The sequence below is a fragment of the Bombina bombina genome, chromosome 1, assembly GCF_027579735.1.
Source record: "Bombina bombina isolate aBomBom1 chromosome 1, aBomBom1.pri, whole genome shotgun sequence".
Lineage (NCBI taxonomy): Eukaryota > Metazoa > Chordata > Amphibia > Anura > Bombinatoridae > Bombina > Bombina bombina.
The window spans coordinates 412,784,318-412,805,808 of record NC_069499.1 but is presented as its reverse complement, the minus strand read 5'-3'; the positions used below and the strand labels follow the sequence as shown (position 1 = coordinate 412,805,808).

The 21,491-nt window shown below is 38.9% G+C and overlaps 1 protein-coding gene across 1 annotated transcript in view; it reads right to left on the bottom strand.

The window, feature by feature from the left end:
* Nucleotides 1-273: 273 nt before the first annotated feature.
* Nucleotides 274-21,491, bottom strand: part of UPP2 (uridine phosphorylase 2) — a 61,949-nt gene continuing 40,731 nt past the window's right edge. The window contains exons 5-7 of the mRNA XM_053698319.1: nucleotides 6,284-6,493; nucleotides 4,948-5,094; nucleotides 274-3,143 (exon numbers count right to left, since the gene is read on the bottom strand). Coding sequence (XP_053554294.1) covers nucleotides 3,001-3,143; nucleotides 4,948-5,094; nucleotides 6,284-6,493 — 500 coding nt within the window. The 3' untranslated portion in view covers nucleotides 274-3,000. The remainder of the gene's footprint in view (nucleotides 3,144-4,947; nucleotides 5,095-6,283; nucleotides 6,494-21,491) is intronic.

Below are 21,491 nucleotides of genomic sequence, written 5' to 3'. Positions count from 1 at the left end.
CTACTGAGTTGGCACTTACACGTAAAAGAATATGCATATTTAACACTTTCACTTTCCTTTCTGTAGTCTAGAGCTTTACAATGTTAGTTCTCAAGATATCAAACCATTCCCTTTCTTGTCACGTAAATAATGTAAACATGCTCAAATTCTGAGCTATTTTAGTTCTATAAACTGGGTAAAACAATGTTCTAGTCTAAAGTAAAATGTAATAAGTAGAAAACCCTTTTGTAAAAATAATCTTGTGTTTCAGTAAAGGCAATAATTTAAATAATGTTTATAATATAAAATATATATTTATTTTTCATTAGTTAACAACATATACAAAGTATTGAATGTTATAAATATACAAATATAATTAACAAAATTATTTATTTAATACAGTAAAACATAAAAACAACCAATCTCTGGGAAATTCTGTCCCTGAGATCAAAACATCAATATAGCCCCCAAAAATGTCAACAATGTGCAGCTATTTACAGTAACATTTAAGCTGTCTGATATATTATCTTATTGTATGTTAAAAAACAGCTTATATTTATAGATATATCTTAGAATAATTTGGCACCAAAGAGTAAAATAAGAGAACAATAATTTAGCAAATTGTTTTTATTTACATGTAGTTTGCAATCTTATCTCATAAACATATAAGTCCCAAAGCTGTTTTTGCAGTTTGATACATGTGGATAGATTTTTTTATTTTGCTCATGAAGATACTGAAGAATAGATAAGACTATAGTATTTCATTCTTTACATTCAAGTAAAATGTTCATGTTTTACTGTGTAACCTTTATCTATTACATCCTACTATATCATTTTTTCTTTGTTTTTTTAAAACACTAATTACTGTGCAGGTTCCCATAAAAACTAAACTATTTGTGTAAGGTTAGTGATAGTGAACTCAAATTCTCAAGTACCCCAGTACCAAGGCAGAATTAAAGGAACAGACAAGTTTTTTTTTATTTGATCTTAAAAAAAGAAAATAGAAAATAAAAGACATTAAAAATGTATTACATTTTTTTTTTTTAGAACTGAAGTCCCTTTACTGAGAAACATAATTTTTTTTTAACTTTTGCTTGCGGAGCGTCACTGTCTCCAATAAAGCTGTGGAGGATTTGCTTATAAAACAGACACAGTTCCACTTCCCATTAGCTAAACCACTTTACCTTTTTATCATAAAAAAATAAATATGTTAAACAGGATTAATTATGGCTCTTTCATGTGACATATTTTTAGTTTTCTTTCTCATCACAGGATATACCTACTTGAGCACAGGTGAAAGTCATACAGATTAAATTACTGAATAGCTCAAGAAGTACTTGATGACTGGTGTTGCAAATAATTCTGTTTCTACAGTATTTCTTGACTCCAGTGCTTAACCCCTTAACGGCCAGTGACGTACCCTGTACGTCGCTTGTCTTTCTATGGGGGTTGTTTTTTTCAATATTTTAGGAAGCCTACAGGAGGGAGGGTCTAATAGTGCAGTCTTGCTGCTCGTAGCAAGACCCACACTATTATAAGCAGAAAATCCCTTCACGCCCTGCGTCATACAGGGTATGTCGGGGTTGTTAAAGGGACAGTATACACTAATTTTCATATAACTGCAGGTAATAGACACTGCTATAAAGAATAAGATGCACAGATACTGATATACAAATCCAGTATAAAACTGTTTAAAAACACTTAGAAGCTCTCAGTTTAGCTATGTTGAACAGATAGCTGGAAAGCCCACTGCAAGTGGGAAATAAGACCCTCCCCCCCCTCCCCTTTCTTTTGCATATGAAAAGACCCTTTACACAAACAGGAGCAAGCTGGAGAAGGTAGCTGAAGGTATTCTCCTAAAACTTTGGGGTTTGGTTAGGAGTCTAAAAATCAGAGCAATGTTATTTAAAAATAAGCAAAACTACATTTAAAAAAAAAAAAAAAAAAAAAAAAAAAATTTTGGGCTATATAAATAGATCATCTACAAAACATTTATGCAAAGAAAAAATGAGTGTGTGTATTAAGGTGTTAAAGAGACAGTAAATATCTTGTTATTACAAGACAGTATTGTTCTGTGGCTACAGAATAATATATCAGCCAAGTCTAAACATTTTAAAAACAAATGAAGATGTTTTTTGATGTAGCCAAACTCCACCCACCATTTGTAGAAGCCAATCCGGGCTTGAATCTGCAGACATCAAGGCTGACCACGGTTATAATGTTAGTGTAAATGCATTGTTGTGCAGTAGTTATCCGTTAAAGCCAATGAGGGAAACATATATAGCAGAGCTAGCCTTGAGTCAGCAGATTGCATTTCAAGTTCTAAATCCACAGTTTTCAGAGCTAAATTACATGAAAAAGGGGCAAAATAAGTAATGAAAGTGCATAACTTAACATTTTATATAATAATCTCAAGGTTTTTACTGACCCTTTCTAACTTCTAACAGATCGGATTTTAGGATTACCCTTCATGGGCTGATAAATGGCAGTTTTACCTTTGCTCAGGAAGGGACATTTATTAGGAAAAAAAAACATTTGGTGATGAAAGACAAATATCTTGGAATTCTTTAAAAAAAAAAATGTAATTTATAGATGAAGTACTAATGCCTCGGAATTATTTTGAAAAATGTTTGGATATTAAAAAGTTATCACTTTCTGGTTCTGAAATGTGATTAAAGGGACATGAAACTCAAATTTTGTGTTTCGTGATTTAGACAGAGCATACAATTTTTAACAACTTCTATTATCAATTTGGCTTTATTCTCTTCATGAATGAGCAGCAATACACTACTTGGAGCTAGCGGAACCCAAGGTAAGCCAATGACAAGTGGCATATATGTGCAGCCACCAATCAGTAGCTAGCTCACAGCTCCTGAGCATACCTAAGCAAATTAGATAATAGTGATTAAATCCTACAAAATACAAGTGTGACTGGCTGTACGGTGAACATATATTGTGCAATAGTATTACTGCTGTACATGGACAAAAAGCAATTGTCAGCCTATATCTTGGGTTATTAAACTATGTCTGTATGTCGAGCTGTTTCTTGATAAACTTTGCAATAAGTTGCTGAGGTCGCTTTTGATATTCCAGTAGAACGCTGTGACTTTGATTGATTTGGTCCCCTTCTAACCTGTCAAGGAGCGTCACACAGACCACAGCAGCTAAAAAAGTAAAGAAGCATGAGATAAAATGTAAATACAAAGATTCTGTATTTTTCCTGTTATATAGTTTTGAAACACAAAATAGCACTGCATTAAATCCAGTAGTGTCTACATGTGGTTGTTTAAAATAAAAAACTAGCTGAGCACACAGAAGCTCTGACTTTATGAGATCAAAAGTGAATCAATTAAAGGACACTAGTGACTCCCCAGCCGACAGGAACGTATTGTTTTGCTGTCTAATAATGAAACCTTGGTGTTTGCAGCCTTCCAGAAGCTGTGTGTGATAAGGATTCGCTACAGGCTTGTAAATTAAATCCTGTTGTCTTATTATGCCACAGTGTCTGTCTGCTTTATTGTCTTGTAAGAAATTCAACTTTTTAGACTTATTATATTGATATTATGGGGCAGATTTATCATATGTCGGGCGGACATGATCCGCATCGCTGAATTTATCATTGCACAAGCAGTTCTGGTGAACTGCTTTAGCAATGCCGCCCCCTGCAGATTCACGGCCAATCGTTAGAAGAGGTGTCAATCAACCCAATTGTATGAGATTGGGCTGATTATGTGTCAATCAACCCAATTGTATGAGATCGGGCTGATTACTGTGTCAATCAACCCAATTGTATGAGATTGGGCTGATTACTGTGTCAATCAACCCAATTGTATGAGATTGGGCTGATTACTGTGTCAATCAACCTAATTGTATGAGATCGGGCTGATTACTGTTTGCCGCCTCAGAGGCAGCGGACCAGTTAAGGAGCAGCAGTCTTAAGACCGCTGCTTCTCAACTGCTGTTTCCGGCGAGCCTGAAGGCTCGCACGGAAACAGCTACATTGGGGCCGATTGACCGTTTGGTAAATCAGCCCCCTATATGTTTAACCATGCATGAGTCAATCATATTGCTAAGCATTGCTTTAGGTTTGTACAATACCGGCTGAGCATTGGGAGAGTATGGCATCACATTTTTTGTGAGATTTTAATTTAAATTAGAAGAAGCTTATAATATAATCTCCAGGTGCCTCAGTTTGTCCTCAGGTTGCTCTATTTACTGCATGAAATATCAACACTCACTTATATTTTTCCAACATACATTTGTGCAATTAGTTGTGGATACAGCACACTGAAAGCCACGTGTAGAGTGATTCACTATTACTGGTCAAGATTTTTAAAAGAGATATGAAACCCAATGTTTGTTCTTTCAGGATTCAGATAGAGCGGCCAAATTATTAAGCTCCGAATGGAAACAGAAGTTATGAAGCAGATTGCAGACCAAAAACGCTTTATTGCATCTGTCGGATTTAAACAGCTGCTGGCTGGCTGTATTAAAGGGGTATGAAAGCCCAAAAAATTATTTTGTGATTCAGACAGATTATACTATTTTTAAAACATTTTCAATTTACTTCTGTTAACAAATTTGCTTTGTTCCCATAATATTCTGTGTTGAAGAGATACCTAGGTAGGCATCTGGAGCACTTCATGGCAGGAAAACAGTGCTGTAATCTTGTGCTCTTGCAAAACTGCTGCCATATTGTGCTCCAGAAATGAGAACAAAGAACATTTGATAATAGAAGTAAATTAGAAAATTGTTAGAAATGGTATGCTCTATCTGAATCATGAAATAAAAAATATGGGTATCGTACCCTTTTAATGATAAACTAAATAAATACATAAAAATGCTTTTAAAGAGATGTTGCGGAAAAGATCAGTTTCTCTAAAAAGGGATATAAGACTCTGATAAGCATAAATGATGTGAAAGCTCCACTGATGTAAATTGGATTTTTGTTAACCATTGATACAATACCTTTAAGACCGCAAAGATGGCACATGGCAGCAAATACTGAAGACTCCATTTCTATATTCCTGACTCCAGCATCGTAGGCCTTACGGAGATACTCAAACTTTTCCTCCTTTGAAAATGAACAAAGTGCTCCGTCCAATCTGCCCTGACCTAAAACCGAACAAAACATCTTACACTAATGCACAGAATATATAAGCACCATAGAAGTGCATTGCAAATAATCTATTTAAATCTGTTTGATTTAGACCTCATTTTATTAGCAACAGTTGTGTAGTTTTATTTCAGAACACTTTGGGAACTGCTTAAAGGCACATTAAAAATATAAAATGAAATTGTCTAATCTGTTCTAGCATATCATTTATGCATTAGTGTCTAAATATGTGCTTAAACCATACAATTATCTTACACTCTACAAATGTCCCATTCTGGATTTGAAGCTCCAAATCAGGACTTGGCCAATCAGCCAATCAGGAGTGACAGCCACAAGCAGCCACCAAACGTATGCAAGAGAACGTGCACACAAAAAAAGCTGCTAATCATTCTGAAGTCATCATCACCCAGAATGTTTTACTTTAGCTGATGACTTTACAAGCCAGAGGATGTCTGATGATGTGCAAATGGCTTCTAAAGTAGTTTGATGACATCAAAAGACTTAAGGATGATCTCTAAAGAAATCCTGTTTGCTTTGGGACACCAACACTGCGCACCCTTGTTGTAGGCATAAGAATTTTATTGCTGTATCATCAGTACAAACAGTACATGTAGCAGGAATATTTCAGGGCATCTGCCCCCTTGTCAAGATTATCCTATACACCGCTATTTAAACTCCCAATCACCGATCACAACATAGGTGAGGGACATTGTCAATATAAATATATTTGCTATCATAAAGATATATACCTTTATTCCATATACTATGTCTAAAAGGGACCCTAGCTCCTGAGCTTATGTTATTCAACCCTCTCTCTAGAAAATGTGATACAATGACTAACCTAAATGCCAAAAGATTCATATACAGATCAGCTGCAAAAAATCAACATATGTAAATTAAATAGATTAAATTATATTTTCTGTTTAGCCCATAAGGGTGCAATGTTTGCAACATTCTAATTCATCTGGCTTCACTGAAAAGCAACTATACCCCAGTTTGCAGTTAAACTAAGGGGATTTGATTTTAGTTTAATGTCCCTTTAAACATTGTTTTAATCATTCTTTTTTTAACAAAATTATTCAGTCAAAAATGTATAGTGGTGAATTTCCAGTTTTCATGTTTCTTGTTTTTAAGAATGTGTTAAAGGTTTCACACAATGTATTTGTCTACAAATTTGTTACATTTTACCTTCATAAAAATCGTATGTGCACATCGTGTGTCCAATAATCGTTGAAAAACCTGGAATCTCTTTGCTGCATTGAACAATATCATTAGCAAGTCCCTGGTGGAGTTCAGTGTTTCTAACAACCACCTTGTCCAAAATAATTTGTTCAAACTGTGGTCTAAAAAATGCGTCTACTGCTACGTCTGTAACCACAACGGTCCCAGGTTCTATGCCTATAACACAAAAGGGTATAAGTTACAATAGCAGAACTGTTGTGTTTGTTTGTTTGTTTTTTCCTCAAAACATTAACCAATAACATTAATTATTTGGCTTTTCAGCTTTTCCCTGCACCCAGCAGCCAACATCTTGTAATAGCCCCGTGATTCTCTTGTGTTTGTCCTTCTGTTCCCATATAAAACTCCAGTTAGAACTGCATGTTGTGCATATCTCCCGGTAACAAAGCCCACTGGTACCACCTGACACATAAAATAGCTTTCTAGCTGTTACAAGAATATTGAATATTGTAAATAATGTTGTCTGTTGAATGCAATAAAGAGCTGAATTTATACACAGTTTCTATAGTATGATAATATTATAGGCGGTTTTGAAAAACAAGTACTAATTCACTACTTTACTTTAAACAGCTTTCTTTAGCAGAATCTGTTAGTTTGCAAAAGGATATTCTACTCAGTTCATGCACATGAAAGAAAAGTATTAAAAAAAAACCTGAAATTATATTTGGCCCCCTTTAAAAAAAAGAAAAACTTTTGAAACAGTATCATTTCTGTGCTTTCCACTAATGCTCATTGTTTGCTTTAAGGTAAAAAAAAATCTTTGTGTTTAAGGGGTTGTTCAAAACAAAGCTACCCTCCCCCATCACACGGGGTAACAGCTTAGAGAGGCTACTTATGCTCACTTTATTTAACAAGCTCTTGCTTTTGTGTGGTGTAACACATACAAAGTAGACCTAATTGACACTTTCATACAGAGAGTGGATATTCTGGAAATGCGAAGCTCTATTAACATGGCGGAGCTGGTCACGTGGGAGCGAGAATTGGAGTCCCTTTTCAGCCTACATTTCTGTAACATGGATTTGAGCTTGAGGGGTGCGATTGGCTTTTTGGCGCCAGCAGCTAGACAGGAGCCGATGGATTCACCTATTAAAGCCTCAGAAGCCATGGAGCTCAATACTATGGGAGCTTTATCTGAGAGACCGATGCTGCTCCCCTCGGAGTGCTCTGCAGTGGAGACTCTGTGCATCATGTCACCCCACTTGAGAGACCAAGCTCTACATCAGGGACTTTTACTAAGAAAATGCCCCTCAGATCAGGAAACATCACACCGCTCTGAGGCTCAATCGATACCTATATGACAGGACTCCGAGACTTTCTGGCTTAGTAATCATCATACTCTCCCTCCATGACCCTACAACTGCCGAGGCAGCCTAAACTGTTTTTATTGTATGAGCTAGCAGTAGTTTCCTGTGATCCATCACAAGAGAAATGTCATCAGAGGGAAATTGGTTTCTGGAATTGAGTGTTTGATATTTGTTTTAGTCTTTTTCTGCTTCCTATATAATAATACATTTAGCTAGACTTGTACATTTATTAGTTAACCCTCACTAACTGTTGGGACATTATCACTCTGAGATTCATTACAATAGAAGACACTTGTAATCAGTTAGCTGAGAGCAACCCTTACAGATATTGTTAAAAACCTAATCCCTTATATCTCTTAACATTCATAGACTGGTTATTCATTTAACTGTTTATCTGAAGTGTCCCTTCAGCATAGTCCTTATATGGAATTTTAAAGGGACACTGAAACCAATTTTTTTCTTTCGTGATTCAGACATATAATGCAATTTTAAGCAACTTTCTTATTTACTCCTATTATCAATTTTTCTTCCTTCTTTGCTATCTATATTTGAAAAAGAAGGCATCTAAGCTAAGGAGCCAGCCAATTTTTGGTTCAGACCCTGGACAGCACCTGTTTATTGGTGGGTGATTTTATCCACCAATCAGCAAGAACAACCCAAGTTGTTCCCCAAAAATGGGCCGGCATCTAAACTTGCATTCTTGCTTTTCAAATAAAGATACTAAGAGAATAAAGAAAATTTGATAATAGGAGTAAATTATAAAGTTGCTTAAAATTGCATGCTCTATCTGAATCATGAAAGAAAAAAATATGGGTTCAGTGTCCCTTTAACCTCACAACTATCTTTGTCAATGATGACAGTAGTAGGATTTTAACACTCTACATACTTTTATTAGTCTCTCTCCTGCTTCCTATAATTTAAGTCTTAAGGATACCAAGAAAATTTAACTAGGCTCTTAGATTTATTAGTTGGCCCTTACTAACTGTTGGGACATTAGCACTCTAGGATTTATTACAATAGAAGGCACCTGACCTGTAACTAGTTAGCTGAGAGCAGCCCTTACATAATGAAACAACTGCAAGTTCAGCTTTAATGTGTTTCATTATGCTTCATAATATGTTCTATTGTTTGTACAGTCTCATAAAGTACCAGGTGCTGACTCTTCAGGGGAGTAGGATTTACTTTGTAATGTGTTTGATATTTCCTAACACTCATAGACTGGTTATTTATTCACCTGTTTATCTGAAGTGTCCCCTCAGCACAATTCTTGATAAGGAATATTAACCTCACAACTATCTTTATCAATGATAACAATAGTTTTGATAACTATTTGAGAGAATCTTTTCTTCTATACTTTCCCCATTATAGTATTAAAGGAGACTTCCAAGTTCCTATCCCCTAGCACCTAACCTCACATACTGTCAGGAACATGTATTCTTTTCTAGCTTCGGATTCATACTTCTCCTTTAAGGGTTTCAGTCACATGACCAATTATCCCTATTTATTGTGATCAGCCTCTACAACCTGTGCTAGGTAATTTGAATTTTAGGATACCCTTTGCACTTTTTGTGCTTACCTCGCTGTATCCTCTTCCACAGCTGATCGTCAAGCTTACTCTGCTTGCTCTTCTGGGAACATCAAGCTCATTGCAAAGCAAGCACCTATACCAGCGCTTTCTGTGTTCACTGTCTGCACCGGGTCTGCGCTGTTTCCCCACAGTCTAACAGAGTTCCTGTCTACTCACACACGCCGGAGCGTGTGACGTCATCATCCTACTCTGATAGGACTCCACACTGCAGGCTAGCAAACGGATCCCGCTACATCTCTACGGTACTGAGCAAAACCCTAACCATTACCACTGTTGTCATATGCCTGTACCACGCCATATTAACAGTTACTGTTCATATTAACCAGCTATTCAGTTTTCAAGCTTTCCGGCTGAACTTTCTGTTGTTTTTGCTTTGCCTGCTTGTCTCTACACGCTATCAGTGTCAGCTGAACTACTTCCCCACTACAGGCTTCTCTTGCTTTATACATAAGCTTCAATCCCTGAGCTTGTATTGTCTAAACTCCTATGCTACAACTGCTGCCAACCTTTGTGAACAAAAGTACAGGATTTGCTTGCTTAGGGAAACGCAGGTATATAACCTGCAAATACACCTATAATATACAGAAGGATATTTAGACACTTAGCAGTGTGCACATACTGTCTGCTATAACTATACTCTGACATTCAGACCCCTGCGGTCTCCCTCAGTTCTATGAGCATAACAAGGGTATTAACTATTTCATAATACCCAAGGTTTGGTGTGAGACTGAGTGGAGGGTAATATACACATATATATATCACTGTAACCAGCTATATCCTTACATATTACCTAGCCTGAAATTTAATTACCCATATATATATATCAATCCTCCTAACATGAATCTTGCTGAACTCACAAATCGAGTAGGAGATCTATCACAAAACATGGACCTCATGATACAAGGCCTTAGGGAGATGCAAACCGAGAACCAGGAACTACGGAAATTCATCCGTGAACAGTCCTCAAGCAAACCATCTACACCTGAGGTTGTACCACCTGAACCTCAAATATGCCCACCGGAAAAATTTAGTGGAGATAGATCACAATTCCGTGACTAGGAATTCCTGTAATCTCTTTTTTTCACTCAAACCCCGCAGCTATCCCTCTGAAAGGATTAATGTTTTAACGGTAATTTCCTATTTAAGAGGCAAACCTAAAAGCTGGGCCAACACTTTCTATGAGAGCAACGACCCCATACTTGACTCACTGGAGTAATTTTTTAACGCCATGTCATTACTGTACGAAGACCACAACAAACAAGGAACCGCCAAGACCACAATCAGAGGTCTCAAACAGGGCAGACGCCCTGTTGAGGAATACATCGCCAAATTTAAAAGGTGGGCCCCTGACACACTGTGGAATACCCCTGCTCTGAGGAACCAGTTTCGGATTGGACTCTCAGGTCCCCTCAAGGATGAACTTTGAACTTGCACATGTAGAGGTTCCGGAAAACCTAGAAACTCTAATGTCCCTAACTATCTCTATTGATCGCCGCCTCAGGGAGAGGAAACATGAGAAGGGTGTAGTGGATCATACATACAGAAAACCCTTTGTATCCACTTCTCTGTCTCTATCAAAACCTCAGGATGAGCCTATGGATATTGCCTTCGTAAGAGGCCCCCTCAAACCTGAGGAAAAATTACGACGCAGATTGAATAACCTCTGTCTCTATTGTGCAGGGAAGGACCATGGCGTGAAGGAGTGTCCCCTCTTGCTCAAACTAAAGAAGGGTAAGAAACCCAATATGATACATAACCTCTTACACAGAACTCCTCTCATTTTGCTCTGTCTCCCTACAGTGGGATCACCAAGCAGTACCCACCCAGGTCGTGATTGACTCAGGAGCCACTAGTAATTTCATTGATTTCACTTTCGTTTCCACCTATATGATACCATTAATAAAGAAACACAAATCACTTGCTATTCGTGTGGTGGATGGTTCTTTAATAAATTCTGGACCTATTACACATCATACAGTTCCCCTAGCAGTAAGGTTTCCTACTGGTCATTTTGAAACTTGTAGCTTTGAGGTTATTCATTCCCCCTTGTTTCCCATTATATTAGGTCTAAACTGGTTAAAGATCCATCAACCCACCATATATTGGCAGGAGGGCACTATCACTTTCCATTCTCATTTCTGTACCACTAACTGCTTACCTGCTCAGTCTATTCTACATATTGACACTCAACAACTACCTCATATCTACTCAGATTTCACTGACGTATTCGACAAGAAACAGGCACAAAAATGTCCTCCCCACAGATCCTTTGATTGTCCCATTGATTTAATATCAGGGTCAAAGATACCATACGGGCATATCTACCCCTTATCTGAACCTGAACTTACTCATCTCAAAGAGTACCTGCATGAGAATCTCGCAAAAGGATTAATTCGCCCATCCTCTTCTCCAGCTGGCACAGGTATCATCTTTGTGAGGAATAAGGACAATAGCCTCAGACCCATTATAGATTACAGGCAGCTTAACAAATGTACCATAAAAAATAGATACCCCCTACCGCTCATACCAGAATTAATCGAACGCTTACAGGGGGCTACTATATACACCAAGCTTGATTTGCGAGGAGCTTACAACCTGGTTAGGATCAGGAAGGCGGATGAGTGGCTGATGGCATTCCGAACCCGCTACGGCCTGTATGAATACACTGTAATGCCGTTTGGCCTATGCAATGCCCCAGCGACTTTCCAGTACTTTATTAATGACTTGTTCAAAGACCTTCTTGACTCCTGCATTGTTGTATATCTGGATGATATCCTTATTTACTCCGACACTTTAGAAAACCATATTGCACATGTTAGAACAGTCCTCCTTAAGCTTAGACAAAATCATCTATACGCCAAAGCAGAGAAGTGCATATTTCACACTAACTCTCTTTTTCCTTTCTCGGCTACCATATCTCTCCTTCTGGTATCCGTATGGAAAACAACAAAGTAGATGCCATCTCCAATTGGCCTATTCCCTCTACTATTAAAGATGTTCAGAGGTTTTTAGGTGTCTCAAACTTCTATAGGAAGTTCATACAGGGTTTTTCAGCTATAGTAAAACCTCTCACAGCCCTTACTCGGAAATCATCCAAATTCCATTGGACACCACAAGCTGACCAGTCATTCAATCGTCTCAAGAAGAAATTCACTACTGCTGCAATTCTACAGTTCCCAGACCCTACCAAACAGTACATATTAGAGGTTGACGCTTCAGACTTTGCCATTGGAGCAGTACTATCACAAAAGTTTTCTTCCAAGAAACCTTTACACCCTATTGCCTATTATTCAAGAACAATGAATCCTGCGGAATCAAACTATCCTGTAGGCGAAAAGGAGCTCTTGGCTATTAAGTCTGCACTTGAATTCTGGAGACACCTCCTAGAGGGTGCCAGGCATCCAATCATAATTTATACTGATCACAGGAATCTGCAGTATTTAAAAACCAACAAGACATTATCTGCTCGCCAGGTACGTTGGAGTCTCTTTTTTACTAGATTTGATTTCTCCATCACTTATCGACCTGCTACCAAAAACGCTAAGGCAGATGCTCTATCGAGGTATGGTCCTAGATCTATCCGTACACTTATATTAGATACTGTTATACCTTCCAGTAAGATCATCAGTCTCACTATTGACAAGATAACCCACATCAATAAGTACCAATCTAGTGACCCAGCAACTAATGACCCAAGATTACGGAAGGACTCCAATGGCCTTTTTTACTATGGTCAGAAGTTCTATATTCCTATTGCACTTAGAGATAAAATACTCCGCACTACCCACGATTCACCCTTATCAGGGCATCCAGGATTCCGAAAAACTAGAGACCTGATACAGAGGGATTTCTGGTGGCTAAGTTTAGTACAAAGTGTCAAACGTTACATATGGTCTTGTAGCAGCTGTTCCACATGTAAACCTTTACGTAGTCCCCCATGTGGATATCTTCTTTCTCTCCCAGTTCCCGACAGACCATGGCGTCGGATCGCAATGGACTTTATAGTCGACCTACCCACTTCTTCAAACTATAACACCATATTCGTTGTTTTTGATCAGTTCTTGAAGATGGCCCATTTCATACCACATCATGGACTCCCGACCGCCTCAGAAACAGCTGACTTATTTTTAAAACACATAGTACGTCTACATGGACTCCCTGACTCTATTACCACTGATAGGGGTACCCAGTTCACCTCGAAATTTTGGACCCAATTATGTAAAAGTCTACACATCGAAAGAAATTTAAGTTAGGCATACCACCCACAGTCTAATGGGCAAACGGAGAGAACGAATCAAACCCTGGAGAAATATTTGCTTGGCTACTCTACTTAACAACAAGATAATTGGTCCTCACTTCTACCGACAGCAGAGTTCTCCTACAATAACACAGTAAATGCCTCTACCAATCTAACTCCGTTTTATATCAATTATGGTTTCCATCCTTCCTATCATCTCCTTCAAAGAGATGATACTATATCCCCTCTGGTAAATGACACTGTCAATTCCATTGCACAAGCCTTCACACACCTACAAGAAACATTAAAACACGCTCAAGACAGTCAAAAACATTACTACAACCTGAGAAGGTCAAAACCACCTGAATACGGGGACATGGTGTGGCTCTCTTCCAAACATTTAAGACTTCAGATCCCAAGTAAGAAACTCGGTAGCTTGTTTCTAGGCCCAATCCGTATTACCAGAGTCGTTAATCACAATTCTGTCACTTTGGAGTTGCCTTCTTCATATCGGATACATCCTACTTACCATGTAAACCTTCTCAAGCCTTATACACCTATCAGACCTACATCTCAGCCAGACCCCATACCCATTCAGCTTCAGGCGGATCCCAGCTATGAAGTCGCTGAAGTCCTGGACTCAAGGTATCATCGTCGTTGTTTACAATACCTCGTCCGTTGGAAGGGTTATAGACCTGAGGAAGACTCTTGGGAGCTGTCCTCCAACCTATCGGCTCCAAGACTTGTGTCGTTGTTCCATCGCCGTCACCCTGATCGCCCAAAGCCTTAATGGAGGGGGTATACTGTCAGGAACATGTATTCTTTTCTAGCTTCGGATTCATACTTCTCCTTTAAGGGTTTCAGTCACATGACCAATTATCCTTATTTATTGTGATCAGCCTCTACAACCTGTGCTAGGTAATTTGAATTTTAGGATACCCTGTGCTTACCTCGCTGTATCCTCTTCCATAGCTGATCGTCAAGATTACTCTGCTTGCTCTTCTGGGAACATCAAGCTCATCGCAAAGCAAGCACCTATACCAGCGCTTTCTGTGTTCACTGTCTGCCCCGGGTCTGCGCTGTTTCCCCACAGTCTAACAGAGTTCCTGTCTACTCACACACGCCGGAGCGTGTGACGTCATCATCCTACTCCGACAGGACTCCACGCTGCAGGCTAGCAAACGGATCCCGCTACATCTCTACGGTACTGAGCAAAACCCTAACCATTACCACTGTTGTCATATGTCTGTACCACGCCATATTAACAGTTACTGTTCATATTAACCAGCTATTCAGTTTTCAAGCTTTCCGGCTGAACTTTCTGTTGTTTTTGCTTTGCCTGCTTGTCTCTACACGCTATCAGTGTCAGCTGAACTACTTCCCCACTACAGGCTTCTCTTGCTTTAAACATACGCTTCAATCCCTGAGCTTGTATTGTCTAAACTCCTATGCTACAACTGCTGCCAACCTTTGTGAACAAAAGAACAGGATTCGCTTGCTTAGGGAAACGCAGGTATATAACCTGCAAATACACCTATAATATACAGAAGGATATTTAGACACTTAGCAGTGTGCACATATTATCTGCTATAACTATACTCTGACATTCAGACCCCTGTGGGTATTAACTATTTCATAATACCCAAGGTTTGGTGTGAGACTAAGTGGAGGGTAATATACACATATATATATATATATCAGGGTAACCAGCTGTATCCTTACACATACATTGAATACTACTTCCAAGTTTGCCTCTTGAGGACCCTTGCTATAGTGTCTCCCAGGTTATATCCCTATATGGAACAAAGACCTCACAATTGTCTCTATCAATGACAACCTCAGGTCCGATAGCGGTTAGAGAAAATATTTTTTGTATTTGTTATCCCCACCATAGTAATAAAGGAGGCTTCTTATCTTCCAACGCCTAACACCTAATCTCACATACATTGATTGTTCTCTCCGTACGTGTCCAGTGAAAGCTTTTGCTTCATATGCTAAACTTAAGCTTATAGACACTCAATAACTTATATCTGGCACATAACATAAAAAAAAACCCACAATAGAGTTCTTAAAGGGACACTAAACCCAATTTTTTTTATTTTGTAATTCAGCTAGAGCATGCAATTTTAAGCAACTTTCTAATTTACTCCTATTATGAAATTTTCTTTATTCTCGCCGTATCTTTATTTGAAAAGCAAGAATGTAAGTTTAGATGCCGGCCCATTTTTGGTGAACAACCTGGGTTGTCCTTGCTGATCGGACAGCATCAATTAACAAGTGTTGTCCCGAGTTCTGAACCAAAAATTGCTGGTTCCTTAGCTTAGATGCCTTCTTTTTCAAATAAAGATAACAAGAGAATGAAGAGAAATTGATAATAGGAGTAAGTTAGAATGTTGCTTAAAATTGCATGCTCTATCTGAATCATGAAAGAAAAAAATTGGGTTAAGGGTCCCTTTAATATTTCCACCTCATGTTTAAGATCCATCATCTTATTTCCTCATTTCTAGACACCCACAAATATTAAGTCCACAAGTAACCTCCTCGGGCTAAATCAGTCTTCTATTTTTACCCAGCTATATACACTCATTGTTATTTTGTTCAGATAGTGCTTGAAGATCCAAAAGTGATCTTTTATTGTTATAGGTTAAAAAAAACACCCATAAAACAAGGTTCACCTTAAAGGACCCAGAAGCGGTCCCCTTTCCTTTATATTTCCTGCTCTAGTCTATATCCTATAAGTCAATAGGAGGTTCAAGAGTGGCCTCATAAGCCATTAAGCTGGTTTTATGTTTGCTTGGCAAATAATATATTTACTAAAATGTTTATGTCATATAGTCATGTAATGTATATTTTCTTTGACTTATACTGTTTGTAAGCCTTGACATTATATTTTTCTTTACTGTACATGATCTATTGACATTTAATGCCTGTATGCCTTGATATGAACTTTAATAAAAATTATTAAAAAAAAAAGTTTATTCAACAACACCATATAAAAAGGGCTGGTCTCTCAGTACTGAAATGTTTAGTATAGGCAAAGGTTTCTACAGGAACAAAATGCTATTTATATAACAAAATAAAGGTAAAGGAGTCATTTGAAAACAGCAGGAAAATGGGGGAGAACATTTTACATGATATGCTCTAAGTTAAAGTAATAGCTAGTGCTACTGTTACAAGCCAGCAGCAAAAACACTTGTTTTTTTTAGTTGTATTTTTTTTTTTTTTATAAAGTCAAGATTGATCAGGAAAAAAAAAGTTTACTTAACTAACAACTGAACTATTCAGAATACTGAATACTTTCCTGCCTGCAGAAAAACTTCCCACCTTTAGAGTAGAAGTTTTAACCTCCACAAGCAATCCAAAAGCACATCTTATCAATACAGCTCCCACACAGTGGTGGTTCCAAGCCAACTTATAACAGAATTCTATGTCAGTCATAAAAAAAAGTTTTGTGGGTGTTATGATTTTATAATGATAAATACCCCAATCATTTGCAGGTTCGCTCATTTGAGCCTGCAACTGATATTTATGCAGCAGCCACTTTGGAGTTGGCGGATGAAAATCATCCCGGCTTCATTTGACAATTGGTTGCGTGAGGGTAGTGGGACAGCATTGGACAAGCTGTCGCACATGCAATGTTAAATATGTGGAACAAATGCGCCCCACAATCTGCGCTTAAATGCGGACAGGTTCACAACATTTCTCAGATTGATAAATCTATATTGCTTTTGACATCTTTAACAGGAGTCCCACAATAATTTCTGACGTGCTAAACACCCCCTTACATACACCGGCGATCTTGTTGCTCTAATGGACAGAGAAGGACATGCCTCTGAAATCATTGCTTTATTTAGGATATGAAAATGCATTTAAAACAAATAGACAATTAAACCAAACCATAAAATAAATTTTGAAAACCCTTGTTTTAGATGAAACTATGACTACAATGTTCCTAAAGTTACAAACAGTTACAAAGTTATAGCTTTCTGATACAGGATTGCATTGATGTTAGGGTCACTGTGCCCTAAAAAAAGTATTAAAAACAACAATGGCTTTTGTCAAGATCTGAAGATAATAAGAAATAAGAAGTCAAGTGCTGGAAACGCTCAACAGTGGAGCAAAGGCATCTGTTAAATCTGCTGTACACTGAAGTCATACACCACACTATTCACTATGCTTGAATATTTATTTATTTAAATATTTTATTTGATTTTCATAATAAATAACATTGCACCCAACGGTGCTCCTTAGTAACAGGATATGAAAAATAAAAAAGAATAACAGAGACAATGGCAATGTAACCAGCATCTGGGCTAGATCATTGCCTTTATCACAATACTTCAAAGTTATATTCAGGAACATAAACAGAAAAAATAAACTATCAGAATATGAGAAACATATATGTGCCAGGTGGGTAAAAAGAGGGAGGGGTTAAGATAAGGGAAGTGGGGAAGGTTGGGGAAAACCAATAGAAATCTTCTAGCAGTCTGGGTAGGATACTCACAGGGTGGGAGGGGTGATTGTATTACCATTCTTGTCGGCTGGGAACTGGGGGGGGCGGGGATTACCCTCAAATCTGGTTGTGGAGAACCCTATGCATCTATGCTCGGGAACCATTGGGTGTCATAATTGGATTTCCACTCAGCCCATATTAGTTCAAAAAGGTCTGCTTTTCCAACAGTAAAGAAGATATTCTTCTCCATTGAGTACATATAAGCCATGAGCATGATTATGTCAGACCATGGCGGGGGATTTGATGTTTTCCAGGATAGATAGATACTTAAATATCCCTGATACTTTAGCAGCCTTCAAGTACCTATATGGAGTAAGGCTATTTCCGGAGTTCTAGGTAATGTTATCCCTAAACCGGCTAGAAGGGAGAAACAAGCGCTCCAGAGTGGTTTGATCTTGGGGCAACTCCACCATATGTGGGTCATGTCACCTATCCAACCACATTTCCTCCAGCATAGGGGTGTGGATGAGGAGAATATTTTAGCTAATCTAGTTGGGATGTAGTGGGTGAGGATTTTAAAGTACGTCTCAAAAATGGTGATACAATGTAAGGCTTGCTTTGTGAGTGTGAACGTATGCTGCCAATCTTCACTAGATATGGATACATTGAGTTTTTGTTTCCATTTTAAAATGTGAGAGGCTTTATCGTCTGGTACAGCACCATCCATTAAATTATAATGGACGGACATGGGTTTCCCCAGCCTGTTCCCCACCTAGTTTCCCACAGTGTAAGTTGCCGGTTTGAAGAGGGAGGAAACCCCCAGCTAGAAAGTAAGCTTGTTACTCTGGTGTGTTCGAAGGTTAGGTAGGGTGGGATTTGGGCTATGGTTCTGAGCTGATCTAGGGTAATAAATGAGTCTGATTGTGTTGGTGAACACATATCTGCAACTCTCACTATACTCAGTCTTGTCCATGTGGTTGCATGCGAGTCTGGTAGTCCCGTCAGAAGTCCAGAAATAGAGGTGATAGGGGAGGGGTGGGGCGCTATGTGTTTATAGTGCCTAAGCTGTTCCCATGTGGCCAGGCATTCTTTTATGACAATGTTATCTATTGCTAAGGTCCGTCTGCAATGTGGAGGGGTCCATATAAGATCTTCTAAAGAGATTTGATAGGGAAGCGAGGCTTGTTCTAAAGATCTGGATATCTGTGAATGGGAATCACAAAAAGAGGGCGCCTCCTCGTGTAATACTGCGAGTATAACCAACAATAGCAGGTCTTGAGAGAGAAAATATACTCACAAAATGAGCAGCACCAATGTGCTAAGTGACGCAGGCTGAGATATCAGTTTCCCAGTAAACTGATCCTCGAGAGGATGGAGGGGCTCGGGGGGTGCCCAGATAAGGTCCAGGTAAGACTCAGGCTTCTATAAAATTCAGCAAACTTTTATTAAAACCAGTAATATAAAACCAATGGGTGTGTACAATACCCAAAGTGTATAAAAATAAAGTTTCAAACAGATTGTAATGCGTTTCTCAGCTGTGCTAGCTGTTTCATCAGGCATCTCTTGAGGGAAGGTCTTAATGACAAACTTATATTTATCTTGGATATCCTTGGCCACTTCATCGGGGAAACCCCTCAGTAAGACCTCTGTTTTATGTTGGTTGAGCTTAAAGTGGGACAGACTACCGAACTTCTCTAGGGTCTCTAAAAGTTTGGGTATAGTTTGTAGGGGTTTAGAGGAAAAGACTGTGGTGTCATCAGCAAAAAGTTCCATGAATAGTTACTCCCTCAAGTGTATTATCTTTTCTGATTTGGGCCGCTAAAGGCTCTAGTGCCAACACAAATAACAGCGGAGAGGGGGCACCCCTGCCGTGTCCCGTTGGTGATGGGGAAGGGGGTAGAGTTGAATCCCAGTCCTCTGACCGAGACTGAGGGGTGGGAGTGGAGTGTTTGATGGCCAGGATCTTTCTTTCCGGGAATTGAAAGGCACCCAAGACCTGCCACAAGTACTCCCATCGGACCCGGTCGAACGCCTTCTCAGCGTGGAGGGAAATTACTGCTATGGGCCTATTTAATCTGTTAGATTCCGTGAGAATATTTAACCATCTCCTTGTATTTTCCAGGCCCTCCCTACCCGGGATGAAACCCACCTGTTTGGGATCTATGAGGCCTGGTAAGCATTTTGGAGTAAATCTTAATGTCCGAATTGATCAGAGAGATCTGTCTGTAAGTTGTGCAAAGCGTAGGGTCTTTATCTGGTTTAAGGGTGGTAATTATGGTCGCCTCGAGGAAATGTTTGCTAAAAGCACCTTCAGAGTTTGCTAGGTTAAAAAAACTGAGCAGTAGCCGTGATAATTCCTGAATGTAAGTTTTATAAAAGATTGCCGTATACCCATCTGGCCCGGGAGCTTTAAGAGGTTTTGAGTTTTTGATGACATGTTTTATCTCTTGGAGTGAGAAGGGGTTATTAAGGGACTCTTTTTGATCCGCGTTAAGGGGGGGAGTCGTAGAGAGGTTAGAAAAGAGCTAATAGTCTCAGAAGGGGCAGGAGTAGTGGACTCATTATCTCGTATATTATATAGCGACAAATAATAGTCTCTAAATTGCTGACCTATTTGAGTTGGGAGTTTAAAGCTCTGACCTCCTTTTTTAATAATATTAATTCGAGAGGCGCCTACCCGCTGCCTAAGTCTATTGGCTAGGACAGTATCGGCTTTATAGCCCTTGGCATACATGGTTTGTTTTAGTTTGAGGAGATTGGCTTGGGTCTTTTTAAACTCAATATGTCCTATGTGGAGTCTATTGTGTTTAATTTTGTCTCTCAGTCCTGGTGTGTCAGATGTGCGCTGTTGCTGTTCAAGTTCCCTTCATTTGCAGTACGCCTGTGAAAGCGATAGCCCTGCCTGTTTACGCAAGGATGCTTGTTTTTTAATAATGAGGCCTCTTATGGTGGCCTTAAATGCCCCCCAAATTATGTCATCCCTAAGTTGCGGATTCTTGTTTGTATTAATAGTAAACTTAATTTCCTTTCTCAATTCTTCACTGAAAGGGACGTCTGAGAGGATGTGATGGGGAAGTCTCCAAGAGGGTCTAGTCATGGCTGCATCACCGGAGCATATGTTAATTAGCAGTTGGTCATGATCTGACCATGGACAGATAGAGATGGAGACTAGTTTTACCATGTCAAGGGTATCCGCGTGGGAGAAAATGTAGTCAAGTCTCCATTAGGTGGCGTGTGGGTGAGAGAAGTGGGTGTAATCTCTCTCCGTTGGGTGTAGAGATCGCCATATATCGAAATACCCAAACTGTGTCATTAAGGTTCTAAATCTATCACTTACAGGGTTTGCCTTAGAGTGTTTTGAATTGGCAGGCTTAGCTTTCCTGTCTAATTTGTCCTCCTATACCATATTAAAGTCTCCTGCCAGGATCTCTCTGCCCTGTTTGAGTTGCTCTATTTTTCCTAGAATTTTCTTCAAGTACCTAGGCTGAAGTATATTTGGGAGGTATGCAGAGATCAGTGTGTATGGTACATGGTCATGGGTGCAAATCAAAATGAGAAATCTGGCCTGGCTCCAT